A 25,686-nucleotide genomic window follows, 5' to 3' on the forward strand; every position below is an offset into this window, starting at 1 on the left:
GGCCACAGCTAGCGCTGGGAGCCCTTATTTTCCATTTCATGTCTTGAATTCCATCTCAGAACATCGTTATGTTGAGGGAAAAAGAAAAGTTCAGCAGCATTGTTTGCTAAATATTTCTTGGGGAGGGACAGCGGATTGCATTGCACTTCACATGAAAAGAAATTAAACTCCTCTTTAGTCATCCCTTTCTTTCCCCCAAATTCCATTCCTTATCCCAACTGCCACATCTTTCTTCTCTCCTTTATTTGTCCTCTTCTCCTTCTTTTCTCTCAGAACCTTTCAGCCTTTCAAACATGCCCACTCTGCTCTCCTTCCCTTGATCACCTCTCATAAATTCTGTCCACCACACTGTCCACACAGCAAGACCACAGCTAGCCTAACTGCTCAACAGAATAAAACTCACCAAAACCCTGCCCAGCCATTGCCTCAGGCACATCCTTGGAGAGGCTCAGTTTATCCCGCTATCCCCACCGCAGGCTCTTCCCCATAGCTCTAGTTGGACAACAGTCAACAACCTCGGATCGGAGAAGATCTCTGATTGGCCTGCCTCAGGTCACATGCCCATCCCTGGACCAACTACTGAGTCCAGGGAGATGGGGTGCCATGGTCCAGACTGGGCCATGTGCCAGCTCTACAGACCAGGGGGTCAGGGTCTTTACCAGGAGAGGAACAAGGCAGGAAAAAAAGATCATGGCTCCTACAGCATCATAGAGGCATCTCCCTCCCAAGGCACAGTTCCAGCTTTTGCTCGCATGGCTCCAGTGACAGGTGCTACCTTCCAGGTTTGGGTGGCTCTGGCTGTTGGAGAGTCTTCCTGAATCTGTCCTCTGTAGGTCCCGTCCTGGCCCCAAGGCAGCTCCCTGAGGCCCACAGAACAGGATACCCCACATCCTGTCTAACCGTCCTCTCTGGGCAGGTGGTCCCAAGCTGTCTTACCTCCTGGCACAGAGTTTCCAGGCCTCAGCTGGCCCATCTGCCCTCCCCTGCCTGGCCCTGGCCAGATGGGCTGTGGATGGAATTTGAGTGGGGGTGGTGGTGGTGGTGGTGTGGGGCTGCCAGCCTGGGACAGCGCCCCCTGGAGGATGTTTCCCTTGGGGAGGCAGGGGAGGACAGTTCTGCACACATTTCTCTTTTAATCGTGGGTCCTTCGTCTGCCCCACCCGCCAGCCTGTGCTGCTGCTGCGTGGGGTGGGGTGGGAGAGAAAGTGCCGTTGCCATAGGTCTCCACAGCAGAGGACAATGGGATCCTGCTGTACAATGGGGACAACGACCACATTGCAGTGGAGCTCTACCAGGGCCATGTACGTGTCAGCTATGACCCCGGAAGCTACCCCAGCTCTGCCATCTACAGGTAGGGAGGGCTTCTTCAGGCCCCCCAGCTGCCCTCAGGGGCTGGGGGACTGCCAGGGAGGGGTCTCCTGGGCCAAGAGCAGGTGGTTATCGGCACTACCAGAGACCTGGGCTGCCCAAGCGGAAAGGGCGTTCAGACCACCGAGTCCAGCCCCATGCTGGGTCCGAGGCTCCCTGGGGCCTGAGCAGTGGTCCCATCCTTCCCCATCCCACACCTGCCACACAGGGAGCTCCTCAGTGGGGAGGGGAGGCTGATTAGTTGGAAACCCCTGCCCCAAACTTCTCAGCTTTCCTGAGAGAGTGCCCAAAGGGGAGCAGGAGGGACCAGGTCAGAGGCCATCAAGTCCCCACAGTCCCCTCTGTTAGATATTTGGTTTCTTGGGAATCAGCTGCTGGACCAGTGGCCTTTCTGGGGAAGTACCTAGGCGGGGACGGGTCCAGCTGAAGGCCATTCCCTGGGGCGGGGGCACCTCATCTTCTTCCAGTGCCGAGACGATCAATGATGGGCAGTTCCACACCGTTGAGCTGGTCACCTTTGACCAGATGGTGAATCTCTCCATCGATGGCGGCAGCCCCATGACCATGGACAACTTCGGCAAACACTATACACTAAACAGCGAGGCGCCCCTCTATGTGGGAGGTGAGGACCTGGCCTGGGTGGAGCTGCAGCTGGCCCTCCCCGGGCCACTCCATCAGGTGGTGGCAACAGACATTCCAGGTGGGGCCTCTGTTGCTCTCTGGCCTGAGCCTTGCCAGGCTCAGGAGAACTGCCCTGTGGGGGACATTCCAAGGTGGCAGTGGGGGAGGATCCTAGTGAATGGCCAAGCTGCTGGCGGATTGTCCACGTTGCCTAGAGCCCGCACTGCTCTCTGCCCAGCCAAGACTGACAAAGAAAGATGGAAATGTGGGTTGGGCTTGAGGCCTGGCCTGGCCTGGGAGGGGGCCTGGACTTTCCCAGCTGTCTTTTGCACGGTAGGCACCTTTCCTCTTGGCTTAGGGCCAGAAGGGGCTTGTCAATTGTTCAGGGTCCATTCTCGGGTCCCTCAGAGGCCCAGGCATGGACTCCCTTCTTCAGCTGGGGACCTCCCAGCTGGACTTGCAGGCTTTGTGGCTAGATGACCCCATCCAGCACCCGAGAACCTTTCTAGGTCTAGATGAGACAGGTTTCTAGATGCAGCGGGACTGCCTCAGTGCCGCAGAGGGCCTTGCCGAGACTTCGGCCAGGAGGGTGTGAGGGATGGAGCCCTGGATTCTAATCCCAGCTCTGCTGTTTACTAGTTGTGCAACTTTGCTTAGGTCCCTGAGCACTGAAATCGAAGGGGTTTTAGCAGTTACGACGTCAGAGGGCTGCTGTGAAGGAATGACCACAAAAGTGGGGGACAAAGTGCCATACACATGAGTTCTGGGCCCAAGTCCTTTGCTGCTTTTGGGGTCTCTGGGAGGTAAAAGCTGGTGTTCTGGGCAGGAGCCCTGGGCAAGGGCGGCCAGACTCAGGCACCCAGAGCATCACTTGTCAGCTGGCTGCTGCCAGGCCTGACACCCCCAGGCTCTGATCACAGAGGAAGCAGCTTTTCCATTTCTTCTGGGAAAGGAGTCTGGACCCTCCAAGGTGGCAAAAGACATTGGCCCAGAGTTGCAGAGACTGAAGGACAGATGCTGAGGGCAAGAGGGAACACTGTAGAGATGCCCAGTGGGCCTCAGAGTTGGGTGCCAGGCAGGGTTTGAGCCTAACTCAGCCCAGCTCTGCCCCCTCCCCTCCACTCCAGGGATGCCAGTGGACGTGAATTCGGCTGCCTTCCGCCTGTGGCAGATCCTCAATGGCACGAGCTTCCACGGTTGCATCCGAAACCTGTACATCAACAACGAGTTGCAGGACTTCACCAAGACGAGGATGAAGCCAGGGGTGGTGCCAGGCTGTGAGCCTTGCCGGAAGCTCTACTGCCTGCATGGCATCTGCCAGCCCAATGCCACACCAGGGCCCGTGTGCCACTGTGAGGCCGGCTGGGAGGGCCTGCACTGCGACCAGCCAGCCGACGGCCCCTGCCATGGCCACAAGTGAGCCTGGGCTGGGCTCAGGGAACCCTCCCCCACTGCCCACCTGCAAGTTCCACTTTCCCATGGTGAGGAAAGACTGTCTTTAAACTCCAAAATTGGAACATGTGGCCTAACACAGGGTTTTATTAATTTTTTCTGGCTTTCAGTTTTTATTAACAGGAAAAGGACCCTAGGGACAAACAGAATCACATTTTGCTCCCTTTGTTTCAATTTTGGGAACAGAATAAGACCCTGTTTAGCCCAAGGCCGGGGGTGTGGGGCGCCCTCGGGTGGGCTTGGGCTGGCTCTGGCCTGTCCTCACAATGCCTTTTCTCTGTCCCCTCCAGGTGTGTCCACGGGAAGTGCATGCCTCTGGATGCTCTTTCCTACAGCTGCCAGTGCCAGGATGGGTACTCGGGGGCCCTGTGCAACCAGGCTGGGGCACCTGCAGACCCCTGTGGGGGCCTGCGGTGCCTGCACGGCCACTGCCAGGCCTCAGCCACCAAGGGGGCGCACTGTGTGTGTGACCCCGGCTTTTCGGGCGAGCTGTGCGAGCAAGGTCAGGGGCCCCCCTCCTGACATGCCCTCTCTAGGGTCCCTCCCCACAACGTGCTTTAGTGACTTGACTTTTCTTTTTCCCAACCTCAGCAACCCCTCCGTGCCCCCTCTCCCCTCCTGCACCTTGGGCTGCTATTGGGCTGTAGTGCCCCCAAACCTCTGGGCTCTGAGCCGCACCCCCAGACAGATGCCCATCTCTCCCTGGCCCAGCTTGCCCTGTAGCCCCTTTATCTGGGCTAAGTGCCCCTTCTGGCTGGGGTCTCTCCTTACAGAAGAGACCACCAGAGTAACAGCATCTTGGCCACATCACTTAGGGACCTGGAGAGCAGCAGGAAGTCTGAGAGTTGGGGACCCTTCCCAGGTCCTCCTGGCCCACGTGACCAAGACGGTCAAGGGACTTCTGCTGAAGGGGGCAGGAAAGAGCCTGAGAAATCCAAAACTCAGGCACCTTCAGGTCCCCTAGGCCATACCCTCTGGCTCCAATTTCTTCTCTGATGTCATCGCCTCTCAGGCTTCCAGCCACCTCTTGCACTCCTCTGGAGGCCACTGTACCCTGACAGCCCAATCTGTCCTGGGGGGCCTTGGCAGCTAGAAAGTTCTTCCTTTTCACTGACCTCACTGTGGGCCCAGGAGGAAGCCTGTGCATGTGCATGTCTGGCAGGGAGGAGGTGGGGATGGAGGTGGGGTCCAAGGATGCTGCCCCACCCTCCTCCTCCTCCTCCTCCTCCTTTTTCTCCTCCTCCTGCCTCCCCAGGGGCAGCGCTGGCCCATGGGTGTGCCCTGAGGCTTTCTCTTGGTGTCTGTCCCATCCAGAGTCCGAGTGCCGGGGGGACCCTGTCCGGGACTTTCACCAGGTCCAGAGGGGCTATGCCATCTGCCAGACCACGCGCCCGCTGTCGTGGGTGGAGTGCCGGGGCTCATGCCCCGGCCAGGGCTGCTGCCAGGGCCTGCGGCTGAAGCGGAGGAAGTTCACCTTTGAGTGCAGCGACGGGACCTCTTTTGCCGAGGAGGTGGAGAAGCCCACCAAGTGTGGCTGTGCCTTCTGCGCTTAGCGCCCGGCGTGGACGGGGAGGGGAGAGGGCGGGCGAGGGGGCGCGGCCGCAGCGGAGACCGAGTGGCGGGCAGCTGGGCCGGGGTGCGGGCCAGCACCACGGCGACGCCTGGGCTACCGACCCTCCCGTGGGCGGGGGGCGCAAGAACCACCTTTCTAAAGCCGACGGCGCCGCAGCTTGGGGAGGGGCGGGTGGGCGTGGCCCGGGCCGCAGGCCGCCCTCTCCGGAAGTGCCTTGTACAAATAGGCGCTTAATAAATATTTGTTGAATGAATGTGTGCGTGAGGTCAGGCCAAGAAGTGCAGACTAGTGACACCTCCTCCTTGCCTGCTACCTGGGTCTGAAGATGGGACTGCCCCTTCCCAAACCAGCCTTTCCCTCTCGCCTGTGGCCTGTGCGGGTCCCAGAAGCCCCTTGCCCCCCTGCAGATAACCTTGAAGTACTCTCAGCCTGCGCTGGGGCAGCCGGCCTGGCTCTCAGCTTCTGCTGCCGCAGCGTCTGCTGGCAGTAGGCCAGGCTGCGAAGGCGAAGGGCCCCCTCCTGCTGGCCAGGAAGGGACCAAGCCCTGCCCCCTGGGCTGCCTGGCAGTGCTGTAGCCACTGCTTGCTTGGGAATGGGCCAGGGGGTGGAGGTGGTTTTAGGACCAGACCTCTGAATCCCAGAGTTATGGGATGAGCACTGTAATTTCAAGGAGGGTGCTCATGCGGAGGAAACAACCGCTGGGACTGCTTGGTGGGGGCGGCGGGGGGGGGGAACACCACCAAAAAGGACAGAGGGGTTCTTGGTTCCAACTGAATAAACATCACCACCTCCAGACACTAGCCACCAAGGGGGCATTGGTCCTGGGCTTCCCCAGCCATTAGCCAGCCATCAGCTGCTAGCTAGGAGGGGGACTTGGGGGTGTAGGGGGCTTGGGCTAGGCTGCTAGGCCAAGGAGGGGTCTCCTCCCATGTAGACTGGGTTCAGATCACCTCACGCCATAGACCAGTAGGGAGCAGTGGTCCAGACATCAGGAAACCTCCGCTGGCTCTGTCACTCTGGGCAAACTTCTTCCTCATGGGCCTCAGTCTCCTCAGCTATCAAATGGGGGCGAGCAATGTAGACCCTCCCACTGTGGCTCCAGGAGGGAAGCTGGAGGAGTCAGAAGATCTACTTTCATTAATCACGTCAACAAGTATTCATGTGCCTAACCGGGGCTGGGTACTGCGGGTGTTCTCCCCTCACGGACAGATGGGACTGACCACAGAACATCACAGGAGCGACCTGTGATGCCTGGGAAGGGATCTGAGGCGAGTGAGGGCTCCAACCACAGACACCGGCCCAGGCCAGAGCTGCTACTCCAAGTGTTTGCAAGGAAGGACTCAGTGTCTGAAGCGTCATCGAACATGTGGCCCTGTGACTACAGATGCTTCTCTTCATGCAGAATGAAAACGCAGAAAGATGATCTTTGTGCCTAAATAGCGAGCTGGCTGGAAGGAAGATAGGTCACGCTCTCCTGTCCCAGTGTCTCCCCAAGAGCATGTGCCCCTGGGGGATCCTGGGGGGCAAGGAGGGTGAGCATGTCCCTTTCCTGGCTCCTTCCGTCTGCAAACAGAAGGCAGGGTCAGGGGAGTGTGCTGTGTTGGGGCTGAGGTGGCCTTGTGCTTGGGGGCAGCAGGCGGAGCCCTTGATACCAAGTGTCCTGGAGCCTCCTACGACTGAGCACCTGGTGTGCTCCACTACCCTGGGACTCAGGCCAGTGAGTTTGAGTCCTGGGCCCCCTGTAATGGGAAGAGGACCCTGCCCTATCCATCTGGGGAGGTGTCCTGAAGGCTGGATCTGCCCCTCACCAGGGGCCAGGCTCTATTTTCTTGTAACTCTGAGCAAGGCCACAGCACCCCTCACACTCATGGGCAGCAGCCTGGGCCTCGGGGCTTCTCCTAGGGCTGCACAGCATCCGTCTCTTACCTAGACTTTCTGGGCCCCTGCGGGCGCCTGGACAGCAGCCAGCACCGGGCTGGGTAAGAAGGAAAGCTCAAGTGTAGCTAGCCCGCCCCTTCCACGGAAGAGAGGGTTCTGGAATCCGCCAACCCTGAGACACACACCTTCCCCTGGCCACCACCATTCCTCACTGACCTGCAGAAACCGTTCCCCGGGCTTGAGGGGCGATGTCTGGCAGGACCTCTTCGCTCTGCAGAAGTGGAAAGGGCACCTGCAGACAGGTACTGGCTGCCAGGAGTCCTGCACTCCCAGTGCCATGGGTTTGGGAGGGCAGAGGATGGAGTGTTTGTTTGCAGGGAGCACCCTGCGAGCTTGCTGCCACCCCGGTCCACCCCTCCACAGCACCCCGCGCCCCAGCCCAGCTCCATACTCACCCTTGGTCGAGCCAGAAGATTGGGATGCACCACAAGGGTGAGGGCAGCAAGGGGCCAAGAGACCCATGCGCCCCAGGATCAAGTTTTCCGCAACTGAACCACTGACCCGAAAGTTGCTAAGGAACTGGATCACCACACACCTTGCCTGTTCACGTTTGGGCCTGCCGAGTCCCAGAAGAAGGCTACCGCGAAATCATCTGAGAAATCATTTCTGAGCCTTGCCACCCCTTTGGTAAAGACTCCAGTTCACTTTGACGTCGTCCTCGGCTGATTCCACTGAAGAGACATAAGCAGGGCATGTCCCAAAGTTGCTGCTGCTTTGGCAGCACTGCAGGCGACAGTGGCCTCGGCTCCTCGTGCAGGTGTCAGGAAATGGAAAAGGCTGGGCTTTGTCTCTTCTTTGCCTGCTGTTAGCCTAACCATGAAAGCATCTCTTTACACAGAATACTTAACAGATTCTAATATATATTTGTATTTCATTTTGTCATAGTATTTTTATATGTTAACGTCAACATCCAGTGTCTTGCTTCGCTTTTCAGATGCTAGGTAGTTGTGACATTTGGTTTGGTTTGGGGTGGGGGGGTTCTGTAGTCTTGTTTGGATCACTCTTTTAAAGAGAATGGTTTAGAACAAGCCCCTGGGGAAGCCGCACCTGCCCTGTCCTGAGACATGTTATTTTAGAATATGTTGGATATTGTCTGTTGTCTTCCTGTGAACATGAAATTGATTCACTCAGGTTCTGCCTTTGCTGATCTCTTTTTCTGCATCAAGGATGAGCCCAGGGCTGCTGACACACAACCTCGCACGGGCGAGAGTTTCTGGGCTGCCCATACACCAGCCACAATCCAGGCATGGAGCCCAGACGCAGCACATATAGGGTATCTGCCCTTGGAACTCTCTAGCCTTCCTGAAGTGGCAAAGGAGGACTGTTCCTCCTGAAGAAGGAAGGGGAGGTCTGGGTGGGTGGCTTAGTCGTAGCTCCCTGGGGATGTCAGTATGAGAACAGAGCCTGACACGGCACAGCACACACGGATCTGGGGAGGCTGTCCATCCTCACTTCTCTTCAAGAGTCACACCCACGTTTTGTAAGTTTGTGTACAGAGCCATGCCCGTATTTAACATGGCTCTGAAGGTTTTAGAGCGTCAGGGCAACAGATTAGTGCGGCTTCTCCAACTGTCCTGTAAGGTTGATCTGTCAGCCACCAGAACAGTGGTTCTTACGGATCAGTGGAGAAAGGAGGCAAACCTACTCCTGCAGTGGTTCTGCTATGACTTCAGACCACAGAATTGCACTCAAATCGAGCTTTGTAGGACGTGTGACCTCAGTGTCTTCGTGAGGCCAGGCCCTGGCAGTGAAGCTGGGCAAGGCCCCTGACACCAAGGGGACCCTGCTGGCCCTCCTCTGATGCAGGACCATAAACTGGTTTCCCGCTCGTGGTGACGGTCACATATGCCACACCTTAACAGCACATGGTCACCTTGAAAGTGGGCAGTGATGGTAACTGCAGTGCCTTCAAAGCAATGAGGGATTTGGGAGGAAATGTAATGAACCAGGTACAGGACAGAAAACAGGTTAAAATAGGGTTGTAAGCTCAAGAGTCTGGAGAGGCCAGTAGGTTACTTACCTAAATGAGTCAAGTAGGCACATGCCCTTCAGCCCATCATTTGTACTGCCACTTCTGATAAAGCAGCAGGGATAGAGACCTGGTTCCTTACTGTAAAGAAGAAGGGACAAATGGTAAATGAGGCAGATTGTGATGACCTGAAGGGTGAGCTTCCCGATCTACCCAGCTTCAACTGATTCTTACCATGCACTAATTTTGTCAGATCTTCATTATCTTTTTTTAAAAGAGAAGCTAGAAATCAATTTTTATGTAAACACTCAGTTTTAAAATAGTGTTTTAAACACTGGCTAAATAAAACACAACTGTCAGCCATCAGTCTGCAACCCGAGTTAAAGTAAGTGGCACATTTCAGTTACAAGGAAATATCTAGCCAAGGGAATGGGCACAGCAGGGCTTGGGTGGGGGGTGGAGGGAGTCGAAGGGATGCCCAGGCTTCCAACTAGTGTTGCCACACTTCCCCATATTGGTGATAATGCACCTCTATCACCCCTATGTCCTGAGCCCTGAGAGTTCATTTTAGAGATGTTCCCTCACCCCAAGCCAGTCTGCATATCTCATGTCAGACTCCAGTTATTCTACCACAGGATGAATATTGGAGGAAGAGAGGTCTATTTCAACAACGAAAAGTCCTCATCTGGAACAAGATAGTTCTCCAAATTCAAATTAAGAAGGGCGGCCTATACATCTGTATAACTGATTCACTTTGTTATAAAGCAGAAACTAATACACCATTGTGAAGCAATTATACTCCAATAAAGTTGTAAAAAATAATAATAATAATTTTTTTAAAAAGGGCGGCCTGACTGCCAGCTGCAGGGTTATTTCCATCGGGTGGAGTTCTGCATGTTAATGGCCACTGTCAGATGAACTGGTTAATGAGACTGTGGCTGATTCCTCAGGAACCACTGGCTCACTGGATCCCTAAATAGACTCATCTCCAGGAGAGTTGAAAGAATATAATGAAAGGGGTCATGAGGCGAGTAAATGGAAGGATTTCCTGCCAACTTTCTGCCTTTACCCCAACATGGGCTCCAGAGAGCTGGGGTGCTGTGCACATCCCCCCAATCTAGCAGTGGCATACCTGAGGTCAGAAGCGCGGATTCAGTTGCTCCTTGCACCTCAGGATGAAGCCCTGGCACCTTCCCAATTCTGCCATGGGAATTCCCAAGGATCATCCATTGTGTTTTCTATTCCCTGAAGTTAGCCATAACTCACAAAATGGCCACAGATCTACCAAACGATGTTCCTTTAAGTCCCAACATCAGTGGCCGAGGCAAAAGTAGTAAGAAGTAATGCTTTTTGGTTCCTTCTGGCAACTTACCAACTTTGCCGTAGGCTACAAGTTGAATGCTGGGCTTCAATGTGTTCTGTACCCTCTCCAGTAACTACACAAACACACTTTAATATCAAAGAAGTTTAATACGCTGCAATAAAATAAGCGCCTAGGAAAAGCTCATGGAATAGATGTCAACGTTAGAGAAATCCCGCCCACACATCCTCTAGCTCCATAACCCAACCTTCAAAACCAAACTAGAAAATCTGAAACAACAAAGGAAATCCTTCCAAGCTTGGATTTCAGTGAGGGCCCCTTTACCAATAACAAGAACACAGTTTCCTACATGGTCTAATAGGAAAGTAAAACACAGAAGCACAAAAAGTCCACAAGATTTCAATATTTAAGAGACTTGGTACATATTCAAAGTTAAAATAACTCCAACTTTTATAGCTATACATATTGTTTTAAAGCAACTTAATATATTTTAAATTTCATATATACACTCTCAAAGGTTCTTCAGGTGAGGTATGTAAACATTGTCTAATGAAAAATTTTCAATGTTTCAAACCAACAAATTCACAGCATACATTGAATTTTCTTCCATAAAAGACACAGTATTTTCCTACACTCACTAACATAGTGGAAGTCCAGGCCCAAGGGATACATGCTGATCGTCTGGATTACCGTTTGCAGAAATTCTCATTTCACTACTTTGGACAAGACCGCCTTCACACAGGTCAGGATCACACACTTGGTACCAGGAAGGAGCTAGGCCCTCTGGAGACTCTGTCCTTGGACATCTGGATCGCTGGCTAAGACTCCCAAGACAGCAAAAAGGAGCACATCTGAACAACTACGAGATTGACCTCAGCCATGACAACACTGGGAAGAACCAGAAAGACCTTTGAAGGAACGGTAGAGATTCATCTTAGAGCTCCCTGGGTCCACAGCCGCATCAGCAGCCCTGCCCTGAATTCACTCTGAAGGCTGTGGCCTAAAACCAGTAAAAACCCAACACGGCACCTGAGCTTCAGTTAAATTGCATGGGCCTCCTATGACCCCCTGGCCTCTCAAAGGCATTAACTCTAGCCTAAAAGTAGGACCCTGGGCTGTGCTTTTCATACAGGTTGGGGTTGAATTTCTTAATATCATAATACATATGGGAAAATAATGCCATGAGTTCACAAAGATGACCAATGCCTGCACACAGGCACTGGCCAATGACCTGGGAGGAGCTCAATTTTGAAAACTACTTGTTCCCTGAGGGTAAACAGCAGGCTTCTATTGAGATTAAGTGAGGCTAATAAAGGGATTATTTATTACAAGGCCATAAGGCTCGGGGAGCCTCAGGGCGGAATTCTATTTTACCCCACATAATCTATAACGCACCCCCGCCCTCCCCCCACCACAAGAAGTAGTCACCTTCCCAAAGACACAACATAGGTCTGCTTCTTTCCTCTTGCTTGCTTCAGGCTCAGCAATGGAAAGTTTTAGCCTAATGCACCCACTTCAATCTAAAAAAACACTAGTGAAAAATTCCAAACACCATCATAAATACAAAAGAGAAGACATATTCCAAAAGCCTAAAAAACTACATTATTCTATTAATGGTTATCTGGGTGTGGGGTATTTTTCATAAAGTTCAGGACGGTCACAAGGAGAGGCTGCTAAACAGCTTAGAAATCTGTTGGACTGAACACGCTGGGACGCTTGGAGAGGCAACTGCCCTCTTTGCACGAACCTAAATGATTTAACCCCAGACACGGAGGGGGCTTCAGATATTTCAAACTCAGGCACAGAGGAGGAGTACAGGAGATGGGCTAGCTCTTAAAGGTAGCTCAGATACAGTCAAAGGACTTTTTATTGGCCATTTACATTTTTAATGTCAAAGGTTCTTACACTTATGCTATAGCCAAATGCGTTTTGCCTCAGCTAGATTCTGTAAACCCTACAAATCCATGGAAAATTGGTAATTTTTCAGTCTCTATGCCCAATTTTTGATGTGTCTGGTGCTGGCAGATTTCTCATCCATCGCTAGTGTCGTATGATGTGAAGGAGCGTGCAGACAAACAGAAGCGAAAATTCAAGTACAGCAACCTCTCCAGCAAAGGCAAGAGGTCTTAGCAAGAGCTGTTCTACCCCACCCTATCCTCTGAGACAAGGGCTAACGCGGAGCCCGGAATAAATGCTATCACCTAGAATCTTATTGCTTACAGGCAACACATCAGAAAGAAAACCTGGAAATCTGCTCTGCAGGCCTGGGGGCTGACCACTGACCGGTTTATCATACATATGTGTGTGTGTGTGTGTACAAATATATAACATAACCAGATGAGAAGAGGGAACGATTAAAGCTTGGATTTGATGTAACATTACAGATCAAATGCCCCAAACAGCTCTCAACCTGCTGGTTTTTGTTCTTTCTCCATGTGTGAACTGTGTTATGAAAGGAAGTCCACTGCTCAAAATATATTCTTCTACAGTACTACAATGCAAACCAACATCACTCAGAACATGAATCTGTACACAGCACATGTAATAAATATTTTAAAAAAACTATTTACAACATTATTTCTTGTGAACATTTAGATGAGAGCAAACTTTATTTCTTCCTGCAAAGGTTAAAAAAGTTTTGACTGTCTAGTTCAGTGCTAAATTCCCTGGCACCTAGTTACCCTTTCACATTTCATCTTAAAATCAGATTTGCTTACAAATAGCATCTAAAAAAAACATTCTCCAGCATTACTGTTCAAGTGTCTTCCTCATTTGTTTAGAAAAGACAAAGGGAGGGCATAAGTAAATATGCTAATTATGGTTCAAATGGATGACACAAATCCCTGTGTGTCCAGTCCCAAGCTCACCGCAGTCCTGGAGCTGCAGTTCTCAGTCCAGCCAGCCGGGCAGAATGAGAATCGTGACTCAGACAGGGGTGCCCAGGAATGGGGCACAGGGAAGAGGAACATGATGGGAAAGCATTAGTTCCATTACATTTACGGGTGCTGAATTGCAGACCAGGACTCCTGAGAAGTAAAGCTGCACACATCTTAGAGCAGATGGCCTCACTGTGTACCATCAGTTATAGGTGGGCTGCCCCTCCCTCTCTGAGCAGAGAGGGAGGAGGCAGCGAGCTGAGGCGCTCAGTACTCAGTCAAGGTGCGGGAGGAAACATGCTTATCTCCCGTTGTTAACGAGAGTGGGAACAGGTGTCTTTCATGAAGGTGAGAAAGACTAAAATACATCTTAATGCTTTCTTTAGGCAACCAGTGGTTTCTCCATATCCCACAGGTATAGGTTTGGATTTCCTTGGGGTTACAACTAAGGCTCACCTCCCTGCACAGGATGTTGATATCTACAGCTGAATGTACCAACTGTGTATGCAAAAAGTGGGCTGCTAGAGGCAAGCCCCGATGCCATGCCTGGTGCAGCCATATCGATTGTGGGAGACCCACTTTGTTCTGGGATGGGGTGACAGTGGGGATTGTGCTCAGGTTCCCAATCCAGTTGCATCTGCCCCAGTACAGTGAGGGCTTCAAGGCTCACTCTTCTGCCTTCACTATGTTGTTTGGGGGTTCAGTGGCTGAGCATCATAGCTGGGGAGGATGGGTTCTCTAGAAAGAAAGCTTTTTTGGAAAGCCCTTTTGACATTAATTTTTTTTTGTTTGTTAAAATAAATACTTTCTATGGAAGCATTTGAACAGGAAAATACCACTATTTACACAGTGAAATAAATTTCACAGTGGTGTGTATAAATACGTATTATATATATGTATTTGAAATCATAGTCACATAGTCTCCTAGAAGTATTAAGAATGCAGAAATCACTGGTGAAACTTATAACCTTAAGCTATAGTGGCTCTAAAACTAATCCCTACCTGTGGTATAAATATACAAAATTATGAAAATCTTGTTTGTATAGCATCTCTTCCACAAACTAGCTCCCAAATTCTACAGATTTAGCTACAAGACGACATGAAGTGTAGATTATAGAAAACAATTTGAGTGAGAAAGTTGGTAAGGTGACTACATTTGGACCCAATGGCTAACTACGAGAAGAAAAATAGTTATGAAAAGAAATGCTTCTAATACAACATATATATGTTCAGTGAAGCACTTGAAAAGTAGGAGACTTCTCAGAGAAGAGGCCTCCTGGAAGGGGGCTTGGGGCATAAGCAGAAGAGGGAAGAGGCAAGGTGCCAAAGGTGGGTCCTCAAAATGAGGTGAGTTAGGCCTGACCAGGAGCGGGCTTCACTGGCCAGGCCAGAGAGCTCTGAACTTCGGTCTAAAGCTGCTGGTGGGCTGACAAGGTGCCATTGACATGCTGGTATTTTTAAGAGAGCTGAGGATGGGTGATCTGGATTAGAGGTTCAGACAGGTAAAAAGACCAGCTATTTATATTCACAAGTAATGACCGAAGCTTGGGGAGTGATAAGCTTGCAAATATACTGCACATGAATATACTGCATAGTTTCTGGGGGTGGAACTAACATGCTCTCTGCCTGCCGGGGGAGGCACTATTCTAGACTTTAAGTTCATGAGGAAATCCATTTGTGTTGAGCACTGCTGTAGGGGAATATCTCTCCATGAGAGTCAAGTTCACCCTGACTCATAAACACGAAGACAACTGTAGTACTTTTAGTTTAAAAGACTTTGTACTTTTAGCTGTAACTAGTTATCCTAGTAGATCAGACTGAATGTCCACGATTCAACAAATACTCAATCCACAAAGGGAGATATATTTTTTTCTTTAATACACGAGCATTAGTCGGGAATAATGTGGAACAGCAGCTGTGTGCTAAGATCGAACAGGCAGAAACCGTGCAATCTAAAAGGAAAGAGATGTTGCAATGCTGGACTACATAAAAAAATAAGTTTGTGCCTAACTGGCCACACAATTTGATCTTGAATGACATATTGCAAGGGCCAGTAAACCTTTTCTTTAAAGGGTCAGGTAGTAAATAGCTTATATTTTAGGCTGTGTGGGCCACATGGGGTCTCTTTACTCTTATTTTTTTTTAACATAACCCTTAAAAAAACAAGGTACAATGCATTCCTCCAATCTCTGGTATATTATAAAACCATGGGCAAGTGGTTCTTTTTTTAAATAAGCAATCTACTTCCATGTGGCTTGCCTACTGAGCACCTCATGTTAAATGGAATGGTCCCAGGCAGGTGAGAAAGCCTCTGTGTCACTTTGCTCACTGGCGAGCATAACCGCACACCTGCCCCTCTGAGCACTAACATAAACCAACAGGGCTCTGGGAAAATGATCAGACAAAGGGAAGGTAATGCAAGGAACTGGCCAGCTGTGGCTCAATTCCAAGGGCAGAAGCATGAGCAAGGATGCCTGCAAAGTGACTCAGGTGGTTCCCCGGGTCCCCAGTATAGCATGGCAAGCAGCATCAGAGAGCTCTGGGTTTCTGCCTGAGCATGACAGTATCTTTAAGCGAAGGAGGTCAGACTTTCATGTCTTCCAATCCGTCCACTGTAGAATACAGCAGTTTGATCTGACATTTCAAGGCATGAACTATTTCGAAGGCTGTCTCAAAAGGCTTCCCATAATTCTGCTTGTATTAAATACAATCATCTTTTTATTTTCTCTTTCTCCCTGAAAAGGACTTGGGAGCAAGCCTGGGGTAGAGTATTTACTGCTGGGATGTGAGGATTGCCTTGCTGATGCCTTACACAGACATGATTTCATACTCAGAAAAATTTCCAATATTTCAGTGGATATCGAGCCATAAGAAGATAAAAATTCATAGTTAAGAATTCAAAATGATAATTATCTGTTTCAAAACAAACGGAACAGTCACTGTTTTAGAGCCACTGAGAAACAGATCCTTGAGTTTTGGGGGAGGGGGAAGACAAAACCTTGGCAGTTGACAGGATTTAATCTAATCATCCATAACTTCTCAGTCACACTCAGGTTATAATAGGCTCCAATTTTCTATTAGTCTTTCTAAAGCACTTCAAGCCTCTATCTTTCAGTTGTTGGCGTGCTTTAATAAAATTATTTTGAAAGAAGAGTAGGTGACTGAAAAAAGTATCAGTGCCAATACATTTTTTATTTTCCTAGAAGCTGGCCAAAAATATTACATAATAAACAATGCCTTGGGTTTATGATTGGACTTTGTTTCCTCTCTGTGAAAAGGCTTTTCCATATCTAAATGTAAGGTTCAGAAAACTGAACATCTACCTAAAGTTGTCTCAACTAATTCTGAAAGAAACAAAATTTGGCTTACTTTAGTAATAAACAAGAAGTGAAGCCAGAGTCAGGTCTATGATAAAAACTGAATGAAAGGAGAGGCCCAGACCACATCATGTTAGAACTCTGAATTCCTAGTTGCTCATGGATTCTGACTCTAGAGGTTAAGGTGGCCTCAATTTGGCCACTGTGATGGGTGATTCTAACAGGATGTGAGGCTAAAGTAGCTCAAGTTTCAGGAGATGGTATCTGATGTGCTGTGGCAATATAAAAAGAACAAAATTGAGGTAAGATAAGGAGGAAGGAGAAGAAAAGGAAGACAGGAGAAGAGGCAGAAGAGAGGAGAAGATAAACCAGGGAAGCTTTTATTTCCTGAAAAAAAGATTCTTTTCTCAGGCATGGGTCAGCAAACTTTTTCTCAAAGGTCCAGGTAGTAAATATTTTAGGCTTTTGTGGGTCACGTGGTCTCTGTTGCAGATGCCCAACTCTGCTGGAAAGCAGCCAGAGACAATACATAAACAAATGGGAGTGGCTATGTTCCAAAAAACTTTTATCTACAAAAGAATGACCAGCCCACAGTTTGCAGACCTGTGAAAGATCATCTGTCGGCCAAATGAGACCCGGCATGGGCTGACCTAAAATCAAAAGGAGTGGGTGTGGCAACTTGGGCCAGCACCTTGGGAAACTCCAGCCCAGTCCCAGGGGCAGTGACAAGACACCAGACTCACTGAGGGTGACACTACAGCATCTCCAGCTTGCCTCACATGGTAGGTTGCCCTTTCCTACCTGGCTCTTAGGTCCATTGATCAACAGGCAAACTGCCCACAAATGATGGTGACAGCTTCAGTCATCACTACAGAATTCATCACAAGGGAGAAGAGTCCAAACTTCAATTCAAAATGACCGTCTTGAAGTGACCCGCACAGTATGTGATGCGTAGAGGATCCTATTAAAAGCACCACCTTTGTGAAAGGATGACTAACACCTATCTATACTACGCAGGAACAATGAGGCACGAAACCCACAGCCTAAGATTATTTTTTAAATAAGGTACAGACACAACAGAATTGGCCTACCTAAGGGAGCTAAGGGACTAGCAACTGCTAGTTGCTAGTCCCTTAACAGACATTAATAACATTTGTATATAAGAAGCCTCAAGAGCAGAACAAAGGTTCATGGCCTTCCTGCTGCGCTGCAAGATTGCTACACATCTGAGGAAGTGCTAGGGGTGAGGCTCTGGACCCCAACTGAGGGTACAGTCTCCACGCTGTCCTCCCAAACCCAGGGAGCCTCAGGGGATAGAAAATGGGAGATAGAAATGGGTCTCCTGAAGAGGGCCTACCTCTGGGGAGCTATGGTAGAGCTTCAGTGATTGCTTCCCAGGCGTCTTCCAGCTCCTCCAGAAGCTCAGAGGAAATACCAATGTTCTCTGGTCATCAACATCAGCTCCAACAGTCATTTCACTGAGTACAGGCCCAGGAGGAGAATTCCTTTCAAATTTGGAATCCAGAAGGTGGGACAGACTGCCTTTGCATCGAGTGGCAAGCCACACTGTGACAATGGCTATAGGAAGGAGGTCTTTGCAAGAGAGGGAAAACAAGGGGAGACTTGAGACGAAACCAAGGCTTGGAGGTGTCTGGGAGACAGGTTTGCCAGCATCTGTTGTAAGTGTAAAAGGGCTTCCAGAGTTGGCCCTCAAGTTTGCTTTTTTTCTTTCTTCTATTAGTAAAGTTAACTGAATCGGCAAAAATGAGATTCAACAAATATAAAAATAATTCTAAACTTTTAGGTGTCTTAATTATGTAGAATCCCAGTCTATTTAAATGTGGTCTACTATAAAGTGTAAGTTGATTTTAAAGATGATCCATTGCATTGTTAGGTGTATAAAATAAATACATAAACATTGATACCTTATCTCAAATGCTGCCTAGAATGGGAGAGAAGGCTATTATCTTGAAGTAAGCTTTTAAAAATGAAAAAGAACTTAGAAAAGTAATGGAATGAATTATAAACTGGCAACTGGAAAAGTACCACCCACTTACAGCCTCACATCCCTAACCTAATCCAAGCACCCTTACAAGGTAGTCTACATGCAGCTAAGGGGGCACCTTGAACGTATGTACAGGGATCAGCACACCTGACATGGGCAAACCTCCACCGTTTAAGTCACCGCAAAAGCAATATCCAGTGACGACTATATGAAAAGATTTTTAAAAACTTTAAAACCACTTTTATAGATTAAATGAACATACTTAAAACAGGTTAATGCTTCTGTGCAACTTAATGCTGAGAAAGGTTGCCAACATACACACTCAGCAGTTTCATTAATATAGGTAGCTCCTGAATGGCCAAAGATATTAAAAGAAAAAAAAAAAAAGACTCATGGGATAGAGGAGACACTACGAAACAAAATCAAGGCTTCATGGAAGATAGTAAACTTCACTATCTATAAAATTCAACACAATTTTCAATTTCCCATGAATCAAATGTTTTTCTCCAGTCCTATTCAATCAGAAGTTTTCATTATATACAGCAAAACTTTAACAGAATGGGTAGAAAACCTGTTTTATCATATTTGAATGAACTAATGCATGAATAAAGGTACATCTGGGTTAATCCAAACAGATCTGAAGCAATATGAATGGAAACATTTTTAATAAAAAGGAGAGAGTAGCAGCTATCCATACAAGCCTATTCTGGGAAGAGAGCACGTTAGAGAAGCTGGCTGAGGCTTTAGCAACCAAGCCTTACTGGTAGAGTGGCCCAATGGAGATGTCGAGTACACACTATGTTATAATGGAGCAATGTTATAGGCACCAAGGTAAAGCCAATGTACCCATCTTAGGCCTCAAACAACATGTTACAAATATTGCAGCTCGCACTTTTGAGCCATGAAACAGAGCCTGACATGACAGAGGCCAGTGTAATACTACAAGTATTAACTGCTAGTATGGTGCTAACCAATCAGAAAGGGCACCTACTACTCTAACCATGTACATTTCACATTGGAATACCAGCTGAACATTAGCTCCTGGTACAGGGGTGTGTATGGGCACACTATGAGATGTTGGTGCTACTTTCTCCAACTGCAAGGTTGCTCTGACCTTTATACAATTCTGTGTTGTTTACACCTCTCTGAGTCTGGTGCCATAGTGATTTGGGGGATACTCATAGAGACCCTGGGCTACATTTAAGTCATCTGGCATATGCTAATTACTCAGTTCATGAACACCCTATCACACTGCATGGAGAAGAAAGAATTTTACTGTAAAACTGGGCTTGGGAGACATTTGTGGCTTATAACCACATGCAAATGCACCCAAACATACACACATATGTCTTAAACTTTTCTATTACTGAAAATAACATTTTGGCTTTCTTTGACTATGGAAGTACTCAGGGCAAGGAAAAAATCAGAACGGTCACTCTTATCCTAATTGTCAAATTACGGCTACAAGATGGAAAAAAGATCCTAGTTTTTTTGGTTTTTTTCCCCCAAAGTAGGATGAAAACCTCATTAGTGTGCTAGCGATCCTGCAAGGCCAAAAATGAAAAGGATGATAAGAATCAGTAATGCAAATAATTTGGGGGATGTGAATAACTTTTAGAGCCCATAAATTAATATTAACACCTTGTGACACACCTCTTATCCCATGGGCACATAATTTAGAATACATTTCTTCAAATGACAAAAGATCAGAGATGAGTGACCAACAATGAATATGAATTTTTAAAATGGGGTAACAGAAATATTAACCTTTTATAATAATTATAAATTCCCTCTGCATTCTCCACATACCATAAAAATGATTTGGTTTAGCTTTCAAATATCATTTAAACAAACAAGACAGAGGGAAGTTCACTGCTGGGGTTTGCAAAGAGGAGCATCTGTTCATGTACAGATACTGCAGGGTGGCTGCTGAAAAGCTACTTTTATGTGCATGATGGTGGTCTTCTCGGCTACAGTACAAGTGCTTGTGCATCAAGTATAAAATACAAGCCTTTAATCACATAGATCAGCTTTTTAGCTTTTGTAAATTTAAAAACAAAAAGGATAAATAAGGCACTGTACTTTTAAAAACTAAAACTGCTTGGTTCCAAGTTTAAAACCCAAGGAACAACCAGAATATAATATATAACTTCCCTTACTCAGCCTCAGAGAAAGACTCTGCAAGTTCCCTTCTCCATCTGAGACGCAATTTCTGACATCTTAAATTGTGGTGTTCTCCATTAACTGCAGACTTGAAAGGCTTGATAAGCTTATAAAAGCAGATTTAGTTAATGCAAAATAAAGGGTTACTTCTATAGAACAGTTTTAACTCTTGAATACTGCCCTTCCAATCACTTTGTATCCATCCGCCTCCGTTTGCTGTGGGAAGAGTCCAGCTTTGCCTTCAGCTTTCGCTTTCTCTGGGCTGCACTGTTCTCTGGGGTTTTCGTTGAGGGTCTGGCCCGAGTCTTTCCACTGCTCTGCTTCCTATTTGTGGCTTTCTGTGGCCTTGAAGAGGACTCACCTGCCCCTTTTTGCTTGGCAGGTTTTGTCACCATCTCCGAGGGGGAGGGCTGGGTAGGTCTTTTGTTTGTATTCTCTTTTTCTTTCCTGGAGGGAGGGCAGCTCTTCCCAGGTGACTTTTTAGGGATCTTCACTTTCTTCTCCTTCAAAGTCGTCTTTTTGGGCAGTTGGCTGATTCTGTCCCTTGCAGCTGGCTTCTTGGCAGCGGGGGTTCTGGTGGATCCCTCAACGTGCTTTTCTTTGCTGGCCTTCATCGCAGCTCCCTTGTCCTTCCTGTCCTGAGTGCTGCTGCCTTCTGTCCTCTTGCGTTTATTCTGAACTTCTGCTTTCGGCGAGAGTTCAGACATCTGCTTCCCTTTCCTTCCCTTCATTCCATCGGTACTCTGGGGCTTAACAGGAAACCCATCTGCACCTACTTGCAGGGCAAGCTTGGGGGACATCAGAGGGTTGATGCATACACTCTTACAACTCTGTTTACTTTCCACAGCCGGACCAAATGGGCTTTCCACTTTCTCGTTCTTGATCAAACGCTGCTGGGCTCTGAGCTTTCCTCGAATGTTGGAATATTTTCTAAGGATCCGGGTACTGGCAGGGGTAGGTGAGTTTGTGGGAGGATGGCTACTTCTACCTTCCTTGACCTCTTCTATGCTGTCTTCAGGATTGGGGCTGAGGCTAACGTCACTGTCATCCTCTGGCTCCACTTGGTCAGGATCCTCTCGAAATTTAGCCCAGAGCTTCTGTGTTTTCCAATTGTTCCTAGCAGGAGTAGCTCCGGGAAATTTCTTCAAGTGTTTTTTCAAGCGTTCAGCCTGTAGTGAACTGGGGTACAGGCTGGAAGGAGAGTACTTCTGAAGAGGATGCTTGACAGGTGGGATGTCTCCTGGAAGACGAGTATTGAGCTTCTTTACAATTACCAGAGACCGGGTCTCAGTTGTCTCTAAGAACCACTTGCAAACATTAGATAATTTAAAGTTTGTCATAAACAGCATCTGAACAGGAGAAAACTTTTGAACCTCCAGTGAACCCCGACACTTCCGTGACCTTTTCTTGCTTTTCCAAATTTCCTTCAGCTTATCTGACTTGTTCCTTGCTCTTGGTGTTGGCTGGGCTTCTTTCTCCAGCTGGATCCAGCCCTTCTGAACTTTCATGTACTGGGCATTGAAGCTGGCGATGAGCTCTTGGTTCTCCTCCTCAGCACACCATTCGACAAACTTTGGCTGGTCGTCTACCACTGTGTCCACATCATCCTCGTCTAAGGGATCTCCACTCTCTGAAGTTTCGTTTTCCTTTGGGATTGTGTTTCCTTGTGCTGCTTCCTTTTCGGAAGTCACTTTTATAGTATCCAAGGAGTCCAGAGAATGAGCATGTCTTAGGTTGTAGGTTGAGGAAGTCAGTCTTGTAAGCCTTGGGACCCATTTTGGGGGCCCAGCAGCGTCATCACTTCTACTACTTGACAATCCAACTGTGCTAGATAGCACGTCACTGTCATCATCTTTATGCGGGCTGTCTGCACTATCCATATCGTTTACAACCTCTTCCGTCTCTTGTGCAGGAATAGGTCCTGGCTTCTCTTTTGATTGTTCTGGGAACGTACAAGGAATGCTTTCAGAGGGGTCTTGAGTACTGTTCTCACCTAATTTAGACTGAACATAGATTTCCAGTTTCTCTCCAGGCAGGGGCTGGCCAACTGTGGCTAAGGGATCACTGCTGGGGAAAATACCTTCTTCTTCCCCCTTGACTTCTTTTGCTAGCATGTTTTTAAAAGTCTGCCTGGTGATCATCCTACCTCCTTCGCCCTCCTGCTCAGCATCTTTCTCAGAGGGGTTTTCATTGACATTTGGGTTTTCAGTGTCCTCCAGAGCTTTTGTATGGAAACCTTCAGTCAGGAAGCTCTCAGGTGCTGTCCCACCAGGATACCCTTCTTTTTTAGACCGTTTTGCACCAGGATTTTTAGAAACCTTGATCTCAGCACAAGCAGAGGAAGAATCTGAGCTTTGATTTCTTAGGCACCTATCGGCAGAGGAAGAATCTGAAAGTTGACTTCTTAGGCACCTATCAGAGGCCTCGGGGAATTTTTTACCTTTTTTCTTCTTGTCCAGATTCTCTTCAGGTGAGTCAATGTTTTGATCACACATATCTTTTTCTGTAGGATATTTTACATCACCATCCTCTCCCTCGAATTTTCCTGTACCACCTGGTGCCTCACTTTCCTCAATTTCACTGGGGTTTTCATTAGTCAAAGTGCTGCTTTCCTTCAAGGGTGGGTCAGTATCTAACTCCTGAGTGTCTTCGGTCTCAGCCTCAGTACCGATGCTTTGGTCTTCCTCAGCCTTTCCCAGGCTTGTGGGAGGCTCCAAGCCCACTGGGGGACTTTGATTTTCTGAGCACAGAGGACTCTCCTCGCTACTTACTGTTTCAGGAGGGGAACAAGGCCTAGGAACAACATCTTCACTGCCTCCCTCAGAAAGGCTCTCTGTGGAGGGAAGCAGGGGACAGTCTTGGGGTATACTCATCTCCTTTGTATCTAGCAGTTCAACTGGCTGTTGGTCTCGTTCAGGGGAAGATATCCCACTTCCTGTGGGAGCTGAGACCGCGGAGCTGCCTTCTGGAAGATCCTCTTCAGGAAGGTGAGCAGGGAGAGGCCACACTGGGTTGGAGGCTGCTGTTTCCTTTGATCTAGAGGAGCTGCTTGGGTTTGCGTTATTTGTCACAGGGCAAACCTCAGGCTCTTGAGATTCCTTTTCAGATGACGCATCTCTGTCTCCTTCCTTGAGGGAGGTTATTTCTTTACTAGGTTCTTCAGGGTTGTCTTCTCTGGGATGCTGCACATCTATTATAGGCTGAGGTGATGAAATGATAAGGGTCTGCTTGGGAGTGACCACTGCCTCTGAGGCCAGTGTTGAGCAGCTTGCTTTTTCTTGGGAGTGTAAATTCCTGGCCAGTGTGCGAACAGTTGGCAGCTCACAACAATCACCATTGAAAAGGTATCCTCGAGTACTCTTCCTGGCTGTTTTCCGAGAAGATAATATCGATCGTTGATTCTCAAAGTGGCATTCTGTTATTGGCTGGCTGATATAAACGACATCACATTGGTTATCATAATCGTTTATCCTCAACCCTGATGCCCTTTTACTTTTCCGAGCTGTCTTAATGGAGGTTGAAAGCATCTTGGTTCGTGAATGTCCATTAGATGCTTTGTGTACAGGTGGCATGGGGCTGGGGGCTAACCAACCGTCTTTGGAATGATCAAACTGGCTCTTATCACTGGGCTGTAAATGGTAACCCATTTTATTTCTTCCTAATGAGTGAAGATGGTTCTCTTGCTTTGGCCTTGAATCTTGTTCACTTGCCTCTAAGTCCTGGCGTAAAGGTGTTTTTGAGCTACACTGTAAAGCATTCTCTTTGTCAGCAGTTCTAGGTGAATTCCCCATAAACCCTGAGTCCCAAGCCTCTTCTGATAAAGCTTTGAATGAATTTCTTTGAGAAACAATACAGCTGTTGTTCTCCTCAGTATTCTCAGTTGCCACTTTTACTGCAATTAGATTTTCTACTAAAGCTGAACTCTGCACGTGGTCTTTACCATCCTTGCATATTTTCACATCTGTGTCTTGCTCCTGTCCAGTGGTTTGCCCCTCCAAGCTCTTAGAGATGTGGTGGAAGTTTACTGAGGAAGAATTAGATGCAGTGAGGTATCCCAGAGTGGAACTATCCATTGAATTAGGTTTAGTGGTTGGAAGTTCAGAGGAATCTTTTTGGACAACAGTTAAAGTGTTCTCTCTTCCATCTACAGAGTTTGTCTCGGGAGGAGGCTCCTTTAGGGCCTGTTCTGTCAAGTGTTGAGGGCTGTGAGAGCCTGATGAGTCTATGAACAACTCTACAGAAGTAGAGGACTTCATATTGAGACACATAGCATCCTTCTCCTTAGGTTTGGTGCCGAGCTGGGCACAGCCAGCATTGCAGGTGGAGGCATCCATTGTTCCAGAATCCGAAGGTCGCAGGTCCTCGGTGCCTGGCTGAGATTCAGTGTACAGATCGTTCAGAACACGAATGAACTGCTTCTGATGATGAGTGCACAGTCTGACCATGAACTTCTCCAGCGGGGACGTCGACTGACTGTTAGAATCTACTGCTATTGCCTCTGCTGAGTTCTCACTAGACAGACAAAAAGAAAGAAGAAATTAGTGTGGTTACTTTCCAAAGAACCATGTTTACATTACGAAATTCATCACTTTTACTCATGTTGTACAGAGAATTGATACTCTGGCCAAAGCTGGTTCTAAGTGCCCATATGCTTTTTATTCAATAAATGAGGAGCATTTACTTCATTAAAATCTAAGGCCAGCCCTGTTATATTCTCAATGTTTAGTGACAACTTTCATACTTTTAAAGTGATTATTCATAAATAATTTTTTATCTTATAGAGAAGAAATATCATTGAAAAGAAATTTTTATTCAAAAATTAAAATTTTGGCCACATTATTAGCTTCAGTTGGTCAACACACACTTTCGTTTTAGGCCTGAGTATTCCTGTTAAATAATCACTGGCTCATAGATCCACAACACTGAAAAAAAATTCAGACACACTGTATTACAAGTCTTGGTTTAGCAATACTTAGAGAAATTACAGTTTTAAATGGTTTCTCAGCTTGACCAATTGGCTGGACTCTATAATTCTGCAAACAGTGATGCAGGAATCCTCCTAACCCTTTGGGGCATGGAGGAA

General features: G+C 48.0%; 2 protein-coding genes across 9 annotated transcripts in view; one reads left to right on the top strand and one right to left on the bottom strand.

The window, feature by feature from the left end:
- SLIT1 (slit guidance ligand 1) overlaps positions 1–4,994 on the top strand; it is a 173,466-nt gene extending 168,472 nt beyond the window's left edge. Inside the window, exons 33-37 of the mRNA XM_060101471.1 lie at positions 1,221–1,351; positions 1,836–1,990; positions 3,117–3,405; positions 3,732–3,943; positions 4,756–4,994. Coding sequence (XP_059957454.1) covers positions 1,221–1,351; positions 1,836–1,990; positions 3,117–3,405; positions 3,732–3,943; positions 4,756–4,994 — 1,026 coding nt within the window. The remainder of the gene's footprint in view (positions 1–1,220; positions 1,352–1,835; positions 1,991–3,116; positions 3,406–3,731; positions 3,944–4,755) is intronic.
- A 5,760-nt stretch (positions 4,995–10,754) lies between these two features.
- Positions 10,755–25,686, bottom strand: part of LCOR (ligand dependent nuclear receptor corepressor) — a 133,815-nt gene continuing 118,883 nt past the window's right edge. For all 8 annotated transcript variants that reach the window (XM_060101506.1, XM_060101517.1, XM_060101535.1 and 5 more), the window contains one exon: positions 10,755–25,115. In XM_060101506.1, coding sequence (XP_059957489.1) covers positions 20,792–25,115 — 4,324 coding nt within the window. In that variant the 3' untranslated portion in view covers positions 10,755–20,791. The remainder of the gene's footprint in view (positions 25,116–25,686) is intronic.

This window comes from Mesoplodon densirostris, chromosome 1, assembly GCF_025265405.1.
Source record: "Mesoplodon densirostris isolate mMesDen1 chromosome 1, mMesDen1 primary haplotype, whole genome shotgun sequence".
NCBI lineage: Eukaryota > Metazoa > Chordata > Mammalia > Artiodactyla > Ziphiidae > Mesoplodon > Mesoplodon densirostris.